Source organism: Emydura macquarii, unplaced genomic scaffold (genome assembly GCF_026122565.2).
Source record: "Emydura macquarii macquarii isolate MOO-44397 ecotype Brisbane River unplaced genomic scaffold, CSIRO-AGI_Emac_v2 contig_1253, whole genome shotgun sequence".
Classification (NCBI taxonomy): Eukaryota; Metazoa; Chordata; order Testudines; family Chelidae; genus Emydura; species Emydura macquarii.
Window position 1 is genome coordinate 15,931,534 of NW_027131390.1, and position 21,193 is coordinate 15,952,726.

The 21,193-nt window shown below is 40.4% G+C and overlaps 1 protein-coding gene and 1 long non-coding RNA gene across 4 annotated transcripts in view; one reads left to right on the forward strand and one right to left on the reverse strand.

Annotated features, from left to right (window-relative positions):
• Positions 1-5,601, reverse strand: part of LOC137153144 (uncharacterized) — a 39,126-nt gene extending 33,525 nt beyond the window's left edge. The window contains exon 1 of the long non-coding RNA XR_010919711.1: positions 5,546-5,601. This is a non-coding gene — a long non-coding RNA (uncharacterized lncRNA). The remainder of the gene's footprint in view (positions 1-5,545) is intronic.
• Positions 1-21,193, forward strand: part of COL4A5 (collagen type IV alpha 5 chain) — a 124,830-nt gene that overhangs the window by 78,718 nt on the left and 24,919 nt on the right. For all 3 annotated transcript variants that reach the window (XM_067548222.1, XM_067548221.1, XM_067548220.1), the window contains 12 exons: positions 1,441-1,554; positions 6,860-7,027; positions 9,921-10,010; positions 10,933-11,082; positions 11,907-12,005; positions 12,811-12,900; positions 13,694-13,824; positions 16,046-16,172; positions 17,278-17,358; positions 18,420-18,518; positions 19,778-19,828; positions 20,735-20,920. In XM_067548222.1, coding sequence (XP_067404323.1) covers positions 1,441-1,554; positions 6,860-7,027; positions 9,921-10,010; positions 10,933-11,082; positions 11,907-12,005; positions 12,811-12,900; positions 13,694-13,824; positions 16,046-16,172; positions 17,278-17,358; positions 18,420-18,518; positions 19,778-19,828; positions 20,735-20,920 — 1,386 coding nt within the window. The remainder of the gene's footprint in view (positions 1-1,440; positions 1,555-6,859; positions 7,028-9,920; positions 10,011-10,932; positions 11,083-11,906; positions 12,006-12,810; positions 12,901-13,693; positions 13,825-16,045; positions 16,173-17,277; positions 17,359-18,419; positions 18,519-19,777; positions 19,829-20,734; positions 20,921-21,193) is intronic.

Sequence of the window (21,193 nt, forward strand, 5' to 3'; positions counted from 1 at the left end):
ATAAACATGATATGTTGGGGAAGTAAACATGGCTTTTGTAAAGGATAAAGCATGCCTCATCAATCTATCAGAATTGTTTGAGGGTGTCAATAAGCATGTAGGCAAGGATGATCCAGTTGGTATGGTGTGGTTGGCCTTTCAGAAAGTCATGAGATAAGAAGGATCAGTAACTGGTTAAAAGACAAAAAGCAAAGGATAGAAATAAACGCTCAATTTTCACAATGGAAAGAGTTAAATAGCGGGGTCTCCCAAATATCTGTGTTGTTCAGCATATTTATAAATGATCTGAAAAAAGGGGTGCACAGGCAAAATTTACTGAAAAATACAAAATTACTCAAGATAGGTAAATCCAGTGCTGACTGTGAAAAGTTACAAAGGGGTCTCACAAAACTGGAACTGGGCAAGAAAATGGCAGATGAAATTCATTGTTGAGAGGGGCAAAGTAATGCATATTGGAAAAATAATCCCACTTATACATACAAGATGATGGAGTCTAAATTAGCTTTTACCACTCAAGAAAAAGATCTTGGAGTCATCATGGTTAGTTCCCTGAAAACATCCGCTCCATGTGCAGCAGCAGGTAAATAAGCTAACCATGTTAGGAACTATTAGAAAAGGGATAGATAATAAGACAGAAAATATTATAATGCCACTCTATAAATCCATGACACTTTCACACCTTAAATGCTGTATGCAGTTCTGGTCATCTCACCTCAAAAAAGATATATTAGAATAGGAAAAGGTACAGAGAACAGCAATGAAAATGGTTAAGGGTATGGAACAGCTTCCATATAAGGAGAGAGTAAAAAGACTGGCACTGTTTATCTTAGAAAATGGACAAGTTCATGGAGGATAGGTTCATCAATGGCTAGGAGCCAAGATGATCAAGGATGCAACCCCATGCTCTGGATGTCCCTAAACCTCCAACTGCCAGAAGCTAGAACTGGATATCAGAGGATAGATCACTCAAAATTGCCCTGTTCAGTTCATTTTCTCTGTAGCATCTGGCAACTGGCCACTGTCAGAAACAGGATACTGGGCTAGATGGACCAGATGTGACCCAGTGTGGCCATTCTTGTCACATTTATTAATTTAATGCACTTAATTAAAGCAGCTTAAATGAAAATAATTTATGAACTTCTGACAGCAGTTATCTGTACTGTATAGCAATATCTCTGGTTTGGGGTATAGTAAAGATATTTGTTAAGTTTGTTAAACTAGTGGGCTATGGCACAGAAACAAGTCTCTGGACCATCTTTCAAAAGTGGCCTCTGAAATTACATGCACAAGTGGGTATTTGCACATCGAGCTCCCACTTACATGTGCTCAGAGACCAGATTCTGATGAACATTGTGTAGACATTTCACAGATGACTTCTGAAGATGAGTGTAAAAACCCTGAGATCCCTCACCGTTGAACTAAATTAGAATTTCCTTTAAGGTGACCCTGGACCAAGCGGACCACCTGGTTTAGTAGGACCCCCAGGGTTCCCAGGAATCGGTGGTCAAGGTCCACCTGGACAACCTGGACCTCCAGGACCTGTGGGCCCACCAGGTAAGAGTTGAGTGATTGTAACTTTGAAGTTATTGCTGACGCACTGTCCGGCAGGCAGGTACACCAGCTTAGAGTGTGTACAAAAGTTCCAGTAAACAGATAGGCAGGGGGAGCCGGAGACTTCGTGACTCTGTTTGGACATTACCCTTTTCACAACGTGGGCCAAGTTCTGCCTTTGCATTCCGTCCTGTACAAACACACAGAAGGCAGTAGGGGCTGCACAGTAATGGACAGCTGGGCAGAATTTGGCCCATCACATTTAATGCAGCCCAAGAATCCATATTGTCATAGTGTTGCCAATTGAGCAACTGAAGAGCAATCAAGGATGCACAAGCATGCCTTGGGGGCGATGTGGAGTCATGCTGCCCCAGCAGGAGCTCTAGGGATCACTGTACCCCAGGGGGAGACAGTATCTCCCAGAGCTCCTGAGGAATATAGCCACTGTGCCACTCCTTAGAAAAGGCCACGGTAAGCTCCTCTCCCTGGCAGAGGTGAGTGGCATGTTAGCCTAGCATTTCTGGGTTACAGAGAGGGTAGATAAGATGCCTTCATTGCTACGCTGTCTTTAAAAAGAGAAATTACATGATGCCCAATTCAGAAGGTATTGTGTGCAATCAACTGGTATTGAAGTCAATGGGTGCTGTTGAGGGTGCAGAGCACCTCACAGGGTCAGGCCCATAAATTAAAGGACTTATTGCTCTTGGAGCCAAGATAATATTGAAAACATGGTACTTTTATGTATCTTAGGGTTACATTATAGTGCCAACCAAAATAATGTATTTCTTACTCAAGTGTGCACAGATTATGTACTGGAAATTATTTCCTGACCCTTAAGTGAAAGAAGTGACCCACACAGTTAAGAATCATAAAAATATCAAGACAATCCTTAACTGTTGAAGCAGTTTAACCCACTCAACACTTCATATTCAGTTGGCAAGACCCATTTTTAAATAACTTCAATTATATTGTGATCCAACATTTATAAATTAGACATTTTCTGCCTTGACCAGAAGCAAGCAAACAAACAAAAAAAGACCCTACGCAACAGTACTGTTCCTCACACTCCTTCCATGAATGTTCATAAGTAGACATTCAGGGCGTGATCTAGTGCCTGCTGAAGTCAATGGGAAGTCTTTCCATTCACTTCAATAGGCATTAAAGTATAGCCTACGTCAGCTAAAGAATGGCTTTGTTCCTAGGCATTTCAGAGTAGCTGGTCCACTACTGCATCAGATGGAAAAGGTATACTCCAAGCACTAGCAGTCCATTATATGAACAAGAAACTAACAGAAGAAAGGATCACATACATTCACTTTATAAATCCATGACTGGAAACAGACTTTGTTTATTTTAATTCGGGTTATGATAGCCTGTGACTTCCAGGACAGCCATTTCCATCATGCACTTCATTCAGCAAAGTTGGGAAGTTCTGAGACTCCTCGTGGGGTGCAGGTTAAATTAACAAACTGGGAGTCCGCCCATAGTACTAATGGGGAGAGCATGTCTCTAGCAAAGGGAATTTTGGTAATCCAGTATTTAAAATGAATTAATTTTTGTAAAAGGACTTTCTAGTTCCAACTCTACAGACGTGTGTGAGGGATGGGAGGTAAAATTCTGTTCACAACGTGTATTTTATTTTTGAGAGAGAGGTTTTTCTAAACTACTTTCACTGAATGTGATTTTTCACTTCCCTAACTGTAGGACTGCAAATCCACAGCAATAACCATAGTGAGAATGTGCTGTATGAACTAGAGCACAACTTTGTTAATACTGAAAGGTTTTTAAAATACACCTGGTCCTTGCTATGCACAGATACAGCTACTGCATGACCACAATCCTACACTTCTTATTTGTTTTGGTGATCACCACCCTAAGTGAAGTGCCAAAATTTGGGCTGGCATTATAGATAGTGCATGCTACAAAACCTGTGGCCAACAGAGGAACATGAGGCAGAGGTACCTGAGCATATGCCTAGCTTTAAGTGTGTTAGTAGTCCCGGTGACTTTAAGGGGGCTGTTCATGTGCTTAAAGTCTGGCATTTGTTTAAGCACCTTGCTCACGCAGGGAAGCTAATCTTCAGGTCCTCCATCTGCAACCATGGAGTTGTTTCCATGCCAGGAGTTGGGAATGGAGGGGATCTGAATGACCCATATATAGGGTCCCTCACCCATCAGTGGCCTCTCTACATGTCCCCATGTCACAGACAATGACTGTTTGTAGCAGGGGGTTTTGTTAGAGGCTGATCTTGGCAAGAATAGAGACACAGAGCAACACTGCTTTTCAAGTGGGTGATAGGCATGTCTTTGGGTTTCCAGTATATCTGTTTCCAGGTGCTAGCCAGAGTTTGACTCAGTGTGGTTGCTGATTAGCTCTTAGACCACAAAGCATTTCTTTTCCCTCATAAAACAATTGTACCTGTCTCAATGGATAGATATGGCTAAATTGTCATTGTAGATCTACTTTAAAGTAATCCTTGTGGCTACTAACAGCATGACACATTGAAACGTAGTGCATGACTGCGGCTTTAAGTAAACCACCTACTTTAATCCTATAGATGCTGCTATTTGTCTCACAGGTGCAAAGTGCATGTTGCCTCCCCCATCACTCATTCCTGTCTCTGCCTGAGTCAGAATAGATTCTACTCTTTTTTTATATCAGAGTACCTTTCTTGAGATTCTGGTTTTCAGGGCAATTGGAAAAATCTTAAGTATTTCTTTGTTCAGATTTTCTTTTCTATGCACCATTATGTATTCAAATAGTTTGCAGAGTCTGTATAATTTTGTTTTAACAAAACAAGTTATTCTAGTGTTTGTTAGGTTGCATATATTATCATTCTGATACAGTTGAACACATTTGAGAAGCGGAAGGGGAAAAACGTGAATGTTATCACAGCTTCAAAGACATGTTGATTTTACTCCATGTTCACCTAATGACAAAATATTGAAAGGATTTGTCCTCTTACCGGGTTATATATTACCTTCATATTTTAGTTTGTTTGCTGATGGAGTCCCTAGAGACACTGGAGCATGGACCATACCTTCTGGGGCTTTGTTTTTTTCTCTACCAGAGGAATAATTCCACACACAACACTGTAATTGATTATATATATTTATATAATTTATGATGTTATAGTAGGTACCAAAGGGTAATTGATCAGTGCAAGCAGATAAGCACATCTGTCTTTGTGGGTTGTAGATGCCTGATTTACCACTAGTCTGTTGAGTGAGAGTCTCTAGATCACTCTTGAATGTTTTTTCCTACAGTGGCAGAGCAAAGCACTATCTGCTGCAGCAGGGGGCTGCCCTACACTACTTATTTTTTTATTGTTCTTGATATTGAATGTGTCAAAATAATCTCCATAAGAAAGATTACAGAAGAGGCTTCTAACCGGCGCACTGTATTGTCTTCAACTTGAGACAATGGGGAAAATACTATTTGATATATTAGAAGACACAATAGAAAAACACCAGAGGGGTAGCCGTGTTAGTCTGTATACAGCAAAAACAATGAGAGTCCTGTAGCACTTTAAAGACTAACAAATTTAATTTCTGCAGGCATAAGCTTTCGTGGGCTGCAAATCAGTTCGTCTGATGCAAGCTTGCTTCAGGACTTGCTACAGGACTCTTGTTGTTTTTAATAGAAAAACAATTAATGTAGCACCACATCTTTCTAAGCACTCCAGGAGCTTTATATAGAGCCAACAATATAGTAATAGTCTGCAACTGCGCTAGGCAGCTAACCATTCCCAATAAGGGGTTCAGATTTTCTTTATAATCCTTAAAAATCCCTTTTGGAGGGATCTACAGACAGACGGTGCTGACAAGCAAAATACCAACCATCCAGTGGGGCACGCACAGGTGTCAGTTAGATGAACAGACAAGTATCTAATGCCTGTATTGGTGCATGCAGTGTAAAAAGATAGCTTAAGAAAAGAGTTTGGACCACTATTTCCAAAAGCTTTCTAGGTAAAGAGACGAGAACACAGTCCAACTTTTTTTTTTTTTTTTTTTTTTTTTTTTTTTTTTTTTTTTTTTTAAGATTGCACTGTAGTGTTTATAAACTTTCAGTTAGTTACTTGTCTCTGTATAGAATGGTAGTTGCTGCTGAAAAATGCCTACAATGAAGTTTACTTACAAATCAGCTTTTTCTAGCTGCAATGCTGTTGTATCCTTTGTAGTTAGACCTGTGCTCAGTAACTTTAGTATAGATTTTTGTTCTAATTTTTATGTGCTTAATTTTGTTTCCTAACCTAATGACTCTCTTGCAACTCCTTACTTTTCCCTGTGTCTCAACTTCCCGATGAATGCTAACTCGCTGGCTTTTGAACCTCAGGTCCTCCAGGTACTGTGATTTCTTCCCAAAGCCTTTTTTTTGGGTCTTATACTAAAAATCTTAATTTATTTCAACTACATTTCAAAAGTGAAACTCACCACTTTCCTAAACAGGTGCAATCCCATTGACAGTAGTAATGTCAATGACACCCTACATGGATGGTGCCTTTGGCTCAGTCTCACTAATATTAAGTAATGTTGCTTTTGGTTTTTAAGCCATTCCCACTGAGGCACGTTTTTAATTTAGACAAATTTAATGAAACACAGAAATCGTCTGTCCTTTGAAAATGCCCATTTGAGGTTATCCTGTAACCTAATAGTGTGAGCTTCCTGGATGAAATTCAACTGCGATTTTCATTTAATCTGAAGCCAGGATTTCACATTAATGCTGTTATTTAAACATGCTAAACCATGAAATACAAACAAGACTTTGTTAAAATTAGTAGTCAACCTGATGTTAAAAAGAGCACTTAATTTTTTTCTGTGGCATTTGCATATTTAATCAGGTTGTGGGAAATGTAATCTTCTGCATAGTTAATTTGTGTGGAGACTATAACCTTTAATGCCTATCTTAGTCATGCAGTTGAATAAAGACCATAAACAAAATGCTGGGTCACCAAGGGTTATTTGTACTGGGCTGCTGACAAACTTTTAGCATCACCTTAAGAAAAATATAGACATCACTACACTAGTTTTGCAGTCCCCAATCCTGCAAGCTCCTACACATATGCAACCCCTGAGTCTGCACAGAGCTCCATTGAAATGAATTAAGTCTGCCTGCTTGGAGCCCATTGTGGGATCAGGGCCTTGGAAGTCATAACATTTGCCCATTGTGGGGGTTCCACCAAGGTATTATGGCAATATGCTGCCGATAAAGAGCAGCTATTCCACTACTACTACCATCCCCAAACACACACGCAAACCTCAAGCATGCCCTATGTCTTGCTAAAGGCGGGTGTTTTAATAATATCTAGGATTACAGGGAGTTCCAGGTGAGAAAGGAGATCCTGGCCCTCCTGGGTTCGACATCCCTGGTCCTCCTGGTGACAGAGGCAGCCCAGGATTTCCAGGAACACCCGGTCTCACTGGGCCTCCAGGTTCACCAGGGCCACCAGGACGAGATGGAATATCAGGATTTCCAGGTAAGCTCAGCATGCCAGGTGAGCATTGTTACCTGTAGGCAGATAAAGAGGGCTGTAGTCATGTGTGTGTTCTCCATTGCATGCTATCGGCCTTAGTGAGAAATGTCATTGAACTTGTGGCTTATTTACTGTACCTTGAAATTACAGTTTATCCATGGGACCCCCCACCATGCATGAGATCCTTCATTGCAATAAATTAGGGACAAACCCCAATCTCTAATATTGGATGCACATTTCAGAGCCTCCTATGACACCAAAAGAGCCATGGAGTCTCTAATTGTAATACCCGTTGTCTATCCAATCCCCTCCCAGTGTAAGGCTTTGCAGTAGTCATTGTGTATTACTGTCTAAGCATTACAGTGGGATTTTCAATAGCGCTCAGGGCTAACACTACTCCTATTCAAGTCAGTGGTAAAACTCCCATTCACTTCAATAGCAGCAGGTAAGCAAATGCTGAGCACTTTTGCAAATCCCACCCTAAAACTGCGTGCATCACCTTTCTTTACAATGTAACATGTTAGAGATGTTTAAATCTATTTTGAGGTCATATTTTGAGTGTGAAACTTGGTTGGTAGGTATGCATTATTATTAAAGGGATTAAAGATTATTTAAGTACGTTAGGTGTATTCAAGTTGGCAGGGCCTGATGAAATTCACTCCGGAGTACTTAAGTAACTAGCTGAAACAATTTTGGAGCCATTAGCAATTTATCTTCGAGAACTCGTGGAGGATGAGTGAGGCCCTAGAGGACTAGAGAAGGGTAAACATAGTACCTGATTCAAAAAGGGGAACAAAATGGATCTGGGGAATCATAGACCAGTCAGCCCAACTTCAATAACTGGAACGATACTGGAACAAATTATTAAGCAATCAATTTGTAAGCACATAGCAGATAATAGGGTAATAAGCAAGCCTACAGTCTTGGCACGGAGAGTATGGTGTTCATGGTAATAATGAATGAGAGTAAAATTTGTGACCCTCACAGCTGGTGGGCTGGGCCTGGCTCCAGCTCTGGACATTGCGGCTGGCCCGAAGGAAGGCAGCACCACTCCGGTTTGGCATGTCCGCCCCTCTGTCTCTGCCCAGCAGTACTGCTAAAAGGGACCTGGGGGTTATAGTGGATCACAAGTTAAATACAAATCAACAGTGTGAGGCAAAAAGGCTAAAACCATTCTGGGATGTATTAAAAGGAGTGTTATATGTATATAAGATATGGGAGGTAATTATTCCGCTCGACTAGGCAATGGTGAGGCCTCAGCTGGAGTGTTGTGTCCAGTTTTGAGTGCTGTACTATAGAAAAGATGCAGACAAACGGGAGAGAGCCCAGAGGAGAGCAGTAAAAATGATAAAAAGGTTTAAAAAACCTGACCTATGAGGAAAGATTAAAAACTGAATATGTTTAGTCTTGAGAAAAGAAGACTGAAAGAGAATCTGATAAGTCTTCCAATATGGCAAAGGCTGTTATAAAGAGGGCAGTGATCAATTGTTCTCCATGTCCACTGCAGATAGGACAAGAAATAGTGGGCTTAATCTGCAGCAAAGGAGATTTGGGTTAGATGTTAGGAAAAAATGATCTCACTATAATGGTGGCTAAGTTTTAGAATAGGCTTCCAAGAAAGGTTGTGAAATCCCTGTCACTGGAGGTTTTTAAGAACAGTTTGGACAAACACCTGGCAGGGATGGTCAACATGTATTTGGTCCTGCCTCAGCCTAGGGGGCTGGACTTGATGACATCTCTGATTTTTCAGTATTTCTATTTTTAGTGCATAAGGATCTCACTACACAATGAAAGCCATTATGTTCCAAGAAACAAATGTTTGTTTCATTCTCTCCAGTTGTGCCTGCATATTGTAGCAATACATGCTTTGATATATTGTACAATGAAGAGATTCCCAAGAATAGCTAAAACGAACTGGGACGCTGCCAGTCTATGAATTTCCTTGCTTTTGTAGATTTAGGGCAGAACTATAAAATTTTGATATTTCATATGTAATTTCTTTTAAAACTAAAATAAAAATGTTCAGTTAAAATAAATATATTCATTTTCTCCCCTTCCATCACACCCTCTTCTCCACTAAAAATGTCCCCAAATTATTCCAGGCATTTTAACTTTAATCTGTGTTGTGAATGCTTCTCCAGGTATCATTCAAGCCCCATATCATTGATCTTTCATCATTTTTTTTCACCTCGTATTGCAGATCTGGTCAAGTCACTATTGCAATATAAATATATTGATATGCACATTTTGGGGAAAAGCACGTAGTAGCTGATTTTTATATGGCTTTAAATATTCATTTCCTTAATCTGATGGGATGGTGTAAATTGAAAGAGCCTAGTTCTACCTATGGAGTAGAAATATGCAAAATTCAATTTTGAGAAACAATCCCTGTCTATATTGGAACTACACAAAGAAGATCCCAAAATTATTCGATCTATAATTACCTCTTTGACTTTCAGTAAATAATAGTTTAAATTTAAAATAATTCTCCTTGTATGAAATGTTTCATCTGGAAGCACATTTATTTGGCTTATCAGAAACAAACAACACACCACTCCCTCCAAGAATTAATAATGGAAAAGCCCGCACCCTGTTCAGGTATAATTATTCTGAGAAGTACTTCTATAGTGGCCTGATACTCAGAAGGGCTAAGCACTGTAACACTCATTGAAATCAGTGGGATTTACATGGGCTCAGCCTCTCACCGGATCTAACCCTTTATGTATTAGGTACAAAATGAGAATTCCTCAAGTTAGCAGACTAGATGTAGAGGTTTTGATGTACTAGAGGTTTTGATGTACGGGTTAATACCACAGGAGTGAAGATAGGTGAAAGTTAAGTACTGATTGCTTTGGGGCTTTTGTTCAGAATGACACTGGTGGTTCAATGCATCTAGGTGCCAAAGGTGAGATGGGTGTGATGGGAGCGCCGGGTCCACAAGGCCCTCCTGGAATTCCTGGCAGAAGTGGCCTTCCTGGTCCTAAAGGTAACATTTGTCTGACTATTTTCAGTACAGAGAATTTAACACTGCTTATTCTTCAAGCATTTTGGGAGCTGTTTCTGATGTATTCTTGGTTTTTGGAGGGGAGGTTACATAGTATAAATCTCTTTAGAATTTCATCACTAAGATTGGATTGGGTTATCTTCTTAACTTTGGTGTTCACAGGTGCTTTGATGTTTAAAGCAATAGTAAACTATCCATGCGACGTGTTAGAAGTGGCATTCTCAGACTTTAGCAGTTTCACCTTTGAGATGCTTGGACTGAAGACATTAAAGAAATGCAAACGATAATAAAGATAATACTGTGTAAAGTCTGCCTCAAACAATGGGTTGATGGTGTTGCATTGCTAGGTCTTCTAGAAATGGCTTTATGCAGCATGGTTGAAATTCACCTCATCCACACAAAACCCACATCATCTGGCTCTGTGCCAGTGAAGTTTGTAAGAGTTTGATAGGTAAAATCCACCAATCTCCCTCTTTGCCAAGCAGCCTGCAGACTCTCAAACACTGAGATCTATGGATTGAAAGTGCTATGTAACAGCTGGATGGTGGTATTTATTAAATAATGGCTGCAGCTCCTCCATGCTGGGTGTGTAATGTATTGGGGCTTCTGGATTTTTGCTGGTGTCATACAGCTATCTGTTCCCTCTGTAGTGGCCTACTTGGGGTACAGAATCCCTTTCCACATGTAGACACCTTATGCAACCATTGCATCTGTGGCCCCCACTCAGCCCCCTGTTTGGCTTTAGGCGGTGTGGACAGCCTTGCAGAAGCTCACCACCCACTAGGTGAATTTCACTATTTATGAATAGTTCATGGAGGCCAACCATAGCAAAGAGTGATATAAACATTGATGTTAGCCCATCCAATGGATTACACTTTCCTTTTGCTGTCTGTACATGTTGTAGGCAGCGATGGTTTACCAGGTCAGCCAGGGTCTTCTGGATTAGCAGGGCAGAAAGGCACCAAAGGTGAAGCAGGCCTGCCAGGTCCTCCTGGAAGTGTTGATCCAAGCCAGCTGGGATCAAAAGGAGAGAAAGGCGAGCCAGGCATTCCAGGTGAGAAATTCCATACATCCGTACGTGAACCAAGCTGGATTAAGTTATGATCAGTTAGTCCTTCACTGCAAGGAAAACTTAAATTGGATGTAGTTGGGGGCCTCTCTTCTCTTCTTTTTCTTCTTTTGAAGAGAAAGTTTAAAGTGACCATTTGAGCGTGACTGAGTTGCTCCATATAGTCAATTGCAGTGTCCTTACTAGTGAACTATTATTATTGTGTAATTAGTGTTTGTGCGTGCGTAATCAGAGAAGCATCCTCATGCCCTGATTGGGAGTGGGGCCCCATTGTGCTAGGTGCTGTGCAAACACATAGTAAGAGCTGTTCCCTGCCTTTAGGTGCTTGCAGTCTCAGAGTTAAGTCAAAACCACTTGTAAAAGTAGCCCAAATGCAGATACACAGGTTAGAATAAACATGTAGGATGAGCCTATCCCACTCTGTTAGAGGATGGGCTGCTTTATGTGAGTAAAGAATGCATCAAAATGCTTTATTATTGCCATCTATTAACAAAAGTAGTCTACTGTTCTAGGACCCAGTGCAGACCCAGGACTTCTTGTCAGTATGGCTGTGAAGAATATTGTCAATGGCTTTTGTCAAGAAGCTTGTATTGCCCCTGCCTACACTGTGTTGTTTCTGTTCTATAGATGTCCATCCAGGGTCTTCCATGAACACTGACCTGTGTTCTATGTCGCTGCCTCTTGGTTTAGCTTATATGGAGGTTTGCACATGATGAGAGAGTCTTTACTTGGCATTTTTTTCCATAAACGAGAAAATCTGCTCCTTTAATATAAAAATAAAATAATTCAGTTTATTTTTTTCCTTAAAGGCATTTCTGGCATATCAGGCCAGAAAGGTTATCAAGGTCTCCCAGGTGACCCAGGGCCACCTGGATTCAATGGGCAACCAGGTGCACCAGGATTTCCAGGTAAGGTAGAAAATTCTGTCCAAGTACAGTCTTTGTAATGAATGGCTTGGCTTGTAAAAATACACATGCAGTTTGTTTTGTGGCAGCAAAATAGGATTGTAAACCATATGTAGGCAACCGTTGATCTACTGGATCATGGTGTTACGCGTAAGAGATCTGGTTAGGTGCCTGGTGAATCTGCTTATGACTGACGAGCCCAATTCAAGAAGAACACAGCTTGTTGCAAATTTCACAGATCCATGTATCATGTGAGTTGGAGTCCAAGATTACAGCACGTTGCTTTCTCCTGTCTCATTTTGCTTCCATCCTCTGAATCAAAGCCACTTCGTGTTGAGCTGCACCCAGTGCCTGATATTCCCTCCAGATACTGAGTGACGTCACGTAATTTTTACACACATCGTGGTACCACCATAAAGGGCAACCCCGCTTTCTAGATCTAAATATATGAAGACTTTGGGGAACTTGGGATCATTATCCAAATTGTGCGGGTTGGGTTTATTACCTTCTAGTAAAATGCTTGGCATACCTGAATGCAATTTTGGGCTGTTGATCTGGTTGACATTTGGGATTGCCATTGGGATAGCTGGAAAAGCTGCTGCATGGAGCAAACTGATTGGAGGTGTTGCAAGTAGCCTTCATTAGTCAACATATCCCTACATCATTAGTCCTTACCTCAACAGTTAGCAATAGACCAAACCGAAGTACTGGGAAGGCTAGCTGGAAGATGGCCATATTCATGTGAGTAATCACTGCTTCAAAATGATTTGTCATTGCCATCTGCTAACTAAAGGAACCTACTTTCTAGGCCCAAAGGGAGAGCCAGGCCTTCCTGGGCAACCAGGACCAGCAGGATCTCCAGGACCAAAAGGTGCCATCGGAGAGACAGGGCTTCCAGGTTAGTTACTAAAAGGCATTGATCTAGTCAGTACGTTTCATCTCTGCAGAGCAGAGACAGATTTGCATGTGTACTGTACATATGAATGTATGTATATGTAAAGTAGTATGCATATATTTATGTGAAGAGTACAGAAAGATTACAGGGTATAGTCCTTGGCGTAGAAGATTCAGACTTGTATAATAAAATAGGTAATAAAGTATATTCATTTTAAAGTACTACAGATACAAAGCTGGAAGGCTATGATTGTATTATAGCTTTTATGTGTAGTTCATTTGAGACCACAAATCTTTCTAAGGATCCTGTTACAATTTTTGTGGCATCTGGTCTCCGGTTTCTCAGATTCCACTCACCAAAACAGTTTAAAAATGAAAAGGACTCTGTGGACCAGCCCATCAGAGGGAAAATAAGACCGTTTATCTGTTCAAAAGGGAAGAGAGAGTATTTCAGTTACTGGGGAAGAAATATCGGGACACCACCACTAATATTTTGGGGGTTCTAGTAGTAATTTATAGCTATTTACTATCAAGGTCATCTTAGTTTTGTGAGAGTTTTTAAAAATATACACACTTGGGCAATATTTATATCCATATGCATTCTGTAAAATTCCTCCCGCCATATGAGAAATATGCCAAAGCTCTTAGAGATTTTAGCTGTTTATTTGTTTAGTTTGATTAAAAAAATAAAAGCCTCATCAGCCATTCAACTCTTCATTCGTCCTTCCTAGTCAGTTTATCATTTGACTGACCGCTCTGAAAGTGCTGCAAAACCATATTTTTGATATTTTGGACAGGTCTTCCAGGTGTTAAAGGCTCTCAAGGCATAGCAGGACGTCCTGGCCAGCCTGGCTCTCCAGGATTTCCAGGATTAAAAGGGGAAAAAGGCAACCCAGGTCTTTCAGATATTGGAATCCCTGGCCCTAAGGTATAGTTCAAAATCCTTCCCTAGAAGGTGCTGTGGGTGAATGATATTTCTGTGTTAAAGTGTGTTAATTTTTTTTATTTGAAAAGCAAGGCACACAGGATTTCAGTGTTTTTAAGATGAAAACAAAACTTAATTGTAAAGGAAAAATTGCTTTTTTTGAAAAAGCATACAACTCACTTTTCTTGCAACCAATGGTAGCACTGGCTTTATGACTTTTACCATAAAATTCTTAATTTATCAAGAATTGTTTAAACAGCAGGCCATCTACTGAGAAAAGCATCTGTGATGTCCATTTCCATTGGTAGAGAATAATATTTTAAAGCAACTAGAACATCTGGAGAAACACTGATCCGTGATATTAATTGCGTTGGCCGGAAAGTTGCATACGAGACTATCCTAGTTATGGCTGACTTAAGATTCTGGCCCACAGTTATAATTGGCTACATAATGAAAACCTATAGGGAGTAGTAGAATGAACTGCTCCATTCCAATCTCAAGCAGCCACAATTAATTCTTGAAAAATGGTGACTACAATATGCAGAAGTGCCATTTAGAGAGACATCCTCAGGGAAGAGGCAACTAAAAAGTCACAGTTGCTGTTGTAAAAAATTAAAGCTTGAAAAATGATACTTGTGCCAAGATTTTCAAACATTCATTGAATAAGTAACTGGACTTCATGAAAAAGTAAGCACCTAGCAACTCTCACTAGTGCCTTATAACTAATCTTGCGACATTTAGCAAATCTATTTAGCAAAAACAATGCTTAGATAAAATATCACACATTTCTGTATTTTTCTTCCTTCTACAATACCAAGGATAACTGTCTGGCAACAGAATCTTGGCTTCTTAAAAGATTCTGTTACTTATTTTCCACCTGTTTGACCTCTCAATTATTGCTGTGAAAATGATTTTGATGTCTTGAGGAATTATAGAATGACAAGGTGAGTGAGGTAATATCTTTTATTGGACCAACTTTTCTGTTGGTGAGCTTTTGAGCTTACACAGAACTCTTCAGGTTTGTGAAATGGATGGGGAATTATGGCACTTGGGTAGGGAATAAGAAAAATCAGAAGTATGTGTAAACACCTAGGCATGTCCTTATCAACGTTCTAGCTAGAGTCATAAAACCTACTTCACTGATAAAATAACTAGTAGGCATAGAACTAATAAAAATATCTCATTGGCTTAGCAAGATATCTGATTGGAATGTTAAAATTAAAGGGAACCAAATTTATTTTTCGTGTAATGATTGACAACCTGCATAAATGTGGCCAAAGATCTCCTATCTGGAATCGTCTTGTTGCCAATGATCCCATAAATGTTTATTTGTAACTTAGAACAAAACTTAGTTCATCTCTTAACTTTTAAAAGCATGAGTTAGTGGTAGTTCACTCCTTAGACTTGGGCTTATACAATAGGAGCAGATTAGAACCGTTTCTAGCTCCAATTTGTGGTATATGAAATGTTTACTTAAAATGTATAACGAATAACACTTATTAGGAAGATTTGATACTCTATTTATGACTGAGACTTTCAGAGCCACCTATGGGATTTGAATGCCTGATTCCTATTTTCAAGACATCTAGCAAAGCCTAATGGCTGAACAGAAATCTGAAGTTAGTGAGAGAGAACTGGAATGCTGTGGGGTGTACAGGTGTGAATGTATTTATGTAAAAAAAAAATGTGACAGTCTCAATCTTTACTACTGGTGATGATGCATGAGCCAGAAAGAAAACAACATTTTACTTTGAGTTGAGATTCCAGCACTGATGAATTATAAAAACACTCTGTGCTTGTAAACTGAACAGATTTTACATGGCGTTATTGAGATCCAATACACTTGGGCTCCCACAATGCCATTTTTACAGTGTTATGTTTAAAATAAAATGACACCTTAAAATTACTTTAAAAAAAAAAAAAATCTCTCCATGTAGCGCTAAAAGAAAATAACCCTTCCAACTTTTTGCAGTGCCAAAGAACAATATTTGGGGAAAGACTTTGGGGAACACTATACAAACAAGTTGTAGTGGCCACTGTTAAAAACTGAACAATTACCATTTTCAAGGTAGTTCCAGTACTTAGCATTGGTTAACATTAATTTAGGCAAAAAGAAAATCTTTTAGTGGTGATCACTTATGTCTGATGGCAAGAATAGGAACATGCAAAAAGAATTAAACCAAATGAAAATGAATGGATCTCTTTTTTGCCTAATATTTTGCAGGGTGACACTGGTTTACCTGGATACCCAGGTAACCCTGGCAGTAAAGGTACACCTGGAAATCCTGGTTTGCCTGGATTACCAGGTAATCAAGGTGCAAAAGGAGAATCAGGCCTTCCTGGATTCCCAGGTAATTTTACTTGGAATTTTCACTGGAATTTCCTGTCTTTCGCTCATGTTCTCATGTTTTGGCTTCTGTATCCAAAAGCCAGTAACTTGAATGGTGGCAGGCTGTAATTACTTTGAAAGGGTTCTTACCATGGAGCCGATTCATGTAATGCTTCTGGACTCATCACTGCAAAGGGATATAGATATAACATTTTAAACTTCCTTCTAAAATCACTATCAATTCAGTTGCAGTGAGGGGACCAGAACACATGAACATTTCTGAAAGCCAAGACTACTAGTTGGCTATCTGCAATGGTCAGATTACTAACTTCTCTGACTCACAAAATATCTGAGTTTGGCCATAATTTTTCCCTTGTGGATTGCTATAACAATGTCCTTGTGGAAGTTGGGCTTTTATTATAATTTATTACAACTTACTACAAAATCCTGGCTTCTCTAAAGAATTAATTGTAAAGAGGAGATTTCTTCAGTATATACAAATATGATTTCATTAAGTTTGGGAATCTTAACTTGAGACTTTGAGTCACTGTAATTCAGCACTCTCAAATCTGAATTTAGTGACTTATTAATTAAAGGACCAGTCATGATAGGTGCTAAGTGTCCTTAACTCCCATCAGTTTAATGCTATAGAGGTGAGAACCATGTCCCATTAAGGTTTTATTTCTGGAAAGGAGGTAGGGAGTGGATAATGAGGGGTTAGCTGCAGTCCATCATGCTTTCACTGTGTTGCTAACCAAATATGCTGTTGCTGTTTTCTCTAAAATAGATATAACCTAATAGACACTTACTGATTTAAGTTAGATATGCCATTGGCTTTCAGCATTAAGTAATTAAGAAGAGGGGGGGTCCTAAATGATGGCATGAAAAAACCACCAATAGGCCCCCATGTTTTATTTTGATAAACTTCCTCTTCTTTAAAGCCTTACTGCCCCTTTGAATGAACGGTTGCAAATCTACAGCATTCACAGTTGCAATGTGTACTGTACAGTATCTTGATACTTTCCTGACACCCTTTCCTTGGTCTGACTTGTACGTTACCCAGTGCATATCAGTACTTGATAAACCAGTGCAATGGCTTATTTGATTAACATGTCTGTATTTCACAGGGACACCAGGAATTCCAGGACCAAAAGGTATTGATGGACCCCCAGGTAATCCTGGTCTCCCTGGATCACCTGGGCCACCAGGTAGGCACGAATAGTGCAACAAGGTCAAGATGGAAGAACAATCAGACTGATTGTAGAACCTCAGTTATCCTTGTATTATTTAAGCATGACTCATGCTGTTCATCAGAAAGTTCTTGGGCATTAATGTGCAGTATGACCTACGGTAGAAATCTGACTCCCAAACTGTGGTTTGCAGGATTAAACAGGAAAGAGTGATTTGATGTAGCTTCAAAGCTTCAGTTGAAAGCAAAAGCTATGAAATGCTGCTTGAAAAATCCAAATTCCCATTCAGAAAAATACAGGCTGACATTATGGGTATTTCCTCATAATAATTTCTGACATGGAGTCCCATCTTGGAAAGAAAAATTCCCATTAATTACAGAGGGCATAGGATCAGACCCACTAATGGCAAGTGCAGATTTACCATGGTGGAATTAGATTTGGCAAAAGGACTACTGTGACACTAGGGGTCGAATTGTGTCCTCTTATTGGATTAAAACTGTAAATGCTCATGGAAGTTTTGCCTGCAGTATTTGGTCCCATACACCTTTTTAAAATTTGAAATAGCTTCTTTTTTCATATCTTGACAAGTGTGATGTATGTATCTATTCTCATTTTCTCTCATTCACTGACACACATACGTACACACACATGTACAGTGCCCTGAAACCAAACTACAGTAATTTCATTTTACTTTAACCTTCTGTTAGCAACCCTGACACTTGTGTCACTGACAAAGTTATCTCATAATCTTCTGAAACTAGCAGTTACCTGTATCTGTATCTGTAGGTTTTATGTATATTAAGCATTGTAATAGTTTAGCCTGTGTTGGCAGAAGCAAAATGCTAATTTCACCTTTGAGTGGAAGCATTAGATGGGTTTTAATCACCATTAAACTGCTTAAAAGTCACAGCCCTGGGACCTTTTTCTGAGAGTGTGCAGAAAGCAGAGAAGGAAAGAGTTTTGGTTTTAATTTTAAATTTTCTCGTTTGCATGGAGTTGACATTACTGGGTCATATCTTCAGTTTTAGTTTTGTGGAGCGGGTACTGTTGCTCTAATAGGTTGCTCTGGGTTTTTTTAGGTGATGGTGGCCGTCCTGGCTCCCCAGGTCCTCCAGGGGAGAAAGGGCAGCCAGGTCGGGATGGTATTCCTGGACCAGCTGGACAGAAGGGTGAACCAGGTTAGGTTCCTTCCTTTTTATTTTCTACTTATAAATCTGTGCTCTGATTTCTATTTGATCTGTCCTCTTCCAAAACCAGCCATGCTCCCTCAGGAATCACCTCTGTGATTCCCGGCTCTTTGGAATGCACACAAAGGATGGCATCAAACTTCCAGTAAGATATAGGCCAGGAACTTCCTTAACTCTTAGATTTGTAGCTGAGCACAGTCCCTTCCCCTCTTAATTCCATCCAGCTGCCATTGTTCAGCTCCATCTAGAACACGGATGGGTTGCACCCAGCCTGCCGATCACTTTATTTGGCCCACCAGCCAGGGATGCAGCCATGGGTGGGCTTACCCAATTAGCATGCAGGTCCACTCAAATCTTAGCCTGAGAAGACGTGGCTCTGCCAGCACCTGGAGTGAGAGAAGGGCTAAGAACCTGTGCCAGCAGGGAGCAGAGGATGGTGAAAGGGGGTCAGAGGTGGCTCTTCCCACCACCTGGAGGAAAGGAGGCCGCACCTGCTGGAGTTGGGACAGGAGGTGGCAGCTCTGGTCACAGTGGGTTCATTCCAGGATGGCCCTGGTGGATAGCTGCCGGGGTTGCTGAATGGGGGTAGCATCCTCAGTGGCAGGGACCGGGGCTGGGGGAATGTCAGGGGCTTGAGCTCATCCTCCTTCCCAGAGATCATGGAGCTGAACGTGGGTGGGCAGGTGTATGTGGTGTGGCACAGTAGTGTCGTTGTGGGACTCATTGCTCTGGTGCACGTTCTCTCAGCAGCAGCCAGCAAGCAGCCCTGAGACAGCAAGGGCCTCTTGTGCCTCAGCCTCGAAGGCTTCCTCTTCCACTAAATCCTGGAGCCGTCTTTCTTTCTTTCTTTTTTTTTTTTTAAGAATGGCCCGCAAAAGCATTTTAGGGGGTTGTGTGGCCCTCTGCTACCTTAAAGATGCCCATCCCTGCTCTAGAACCCTCTTGGTTCCAGAATGTATTCCCCTAAAAATCGCACAATTACAAATGCAAATTTACCAAAACCCACAATGTGAAAGACCATTTTGAGGATGGAAAGTAACACGCCATGTAAGCAGTATATCACCTTGAAGGAGGTCCCTTAACCCTGAGGAGAGATGGGGGAAGTGAGCAAGAATCCTGTTAGATGATCTCCCATTAAGGAAGCACAATTACTGGCAAGGGATTCTAACTTCCTAGCCTCATCCTAGACTTCCTACTTCTGGAGATTTGAACACTCTACATTTATAAAAGATTAATCTGTTTCTTTTCAGGTCTGCCAGGTTTTGGGCGCCCAGGACCTCCTGGACTCCCAGGATTATCAGGCAAAGTGTCTTTGTTCTTTTTTTTTTTTTTTTAATAAGGATGTTTGTAAAATGTATATACACAGAAGAGGGGGGAAAAGGTGGTGCACGTTTAGCTGATATCATTATGCTGTACCAAATTAACAACATAGCAGTAACTTTTTATCTCGTATACCATAGTAGGACCTCTCTAATTTGCATCAGTAATTGAGAGAACCATGGCTCACTACTGAATTTAGTGAATTAGCAGTTAAGCAAAAGAAAAGATAGTTAAATCGACTGCATCAAGCACTGTACTTTGTTGATTTACTCCTGACAAATATGGCTTAGTTATAATGTATAACAATGGGCAAAATTTGCAAGAGCACCTCAGTGACTTTCAAAAGTCACTTGCAGATTTTCAAAAGTGACTTAGATACTTCGTCACCTTGAAAGTCAAAGCAAATTAGACTAAGATGCCTAAATCACTTGGGCACTTTCAAAAATTTTACCCAATATGCCTTAACCTTCAGTGATATATTGTATGATCCTAATAAAGCCTTAATACTGGGGGGTTTCACCAAAGCAATGTCATGTCCATTAAACCTGTGCCCAGAAGTGGGGTTGTGAGACTATTATGAGTTTGAACATCAACGGATTTGCAGAATAGCAAGGTGAGATTTGGCAAGGTCCTCTTGCATGCCACAAGTTATACAACTTCTTTTCCAGCAAGAATCCTCAGCTCTTTAGAGTCTCTGAGCCCGATTCTCCTCTCATACCAGTTTTACATTGGTGTAACTCCATTGGTCCCAGTGAGGTGTGTTCAGATTTACACTTCTATAAGCAACAATGGAATCAAGCCCTAGGCAACTGAAGTTTGGATATTTTACATGTAACTGAAGTAGATCTAACTGTAGCGTCCATAAACTTGTCTGTTTTGTTTAACAGGACAAAAGGGTGAAATGGGATTACCTGGCCTTCCAGGAGCCCCTGGACTTACAGGTTTGAAGGGTGAACCAGGTTTCCCAGGATTCCCTGGTCTGCAAGGTGTGCAAGGTCCACCAGGCCTGCCTGGACCACCTATGGAAGGTCCTAAAGGTAGTCCTGGTCCACAAGGTGTACCCGGGAGACAAGGTAGGAATGTGATTCACAACAATCCATCTCTGTCAATAGTACTTTATTTTGCTGGCAGGTTATCAGCCTTTAGAACGTGTGAATTTCAGATCAATTCTTTTGATATAGTGTTTGGCTGACAGGTGTTTCCATGGTACGTATAGCCTTTAAACATTTATTGGTAACCAAAAGGCTGTCTTGTCAAAAGCAGCAATATTAAAGATACTAAAAATAAATAAAAATCTTGATTTCTGTTAGTCTCTCTTTTGAGGGGCCCTGCTCAGACCTGGCAGC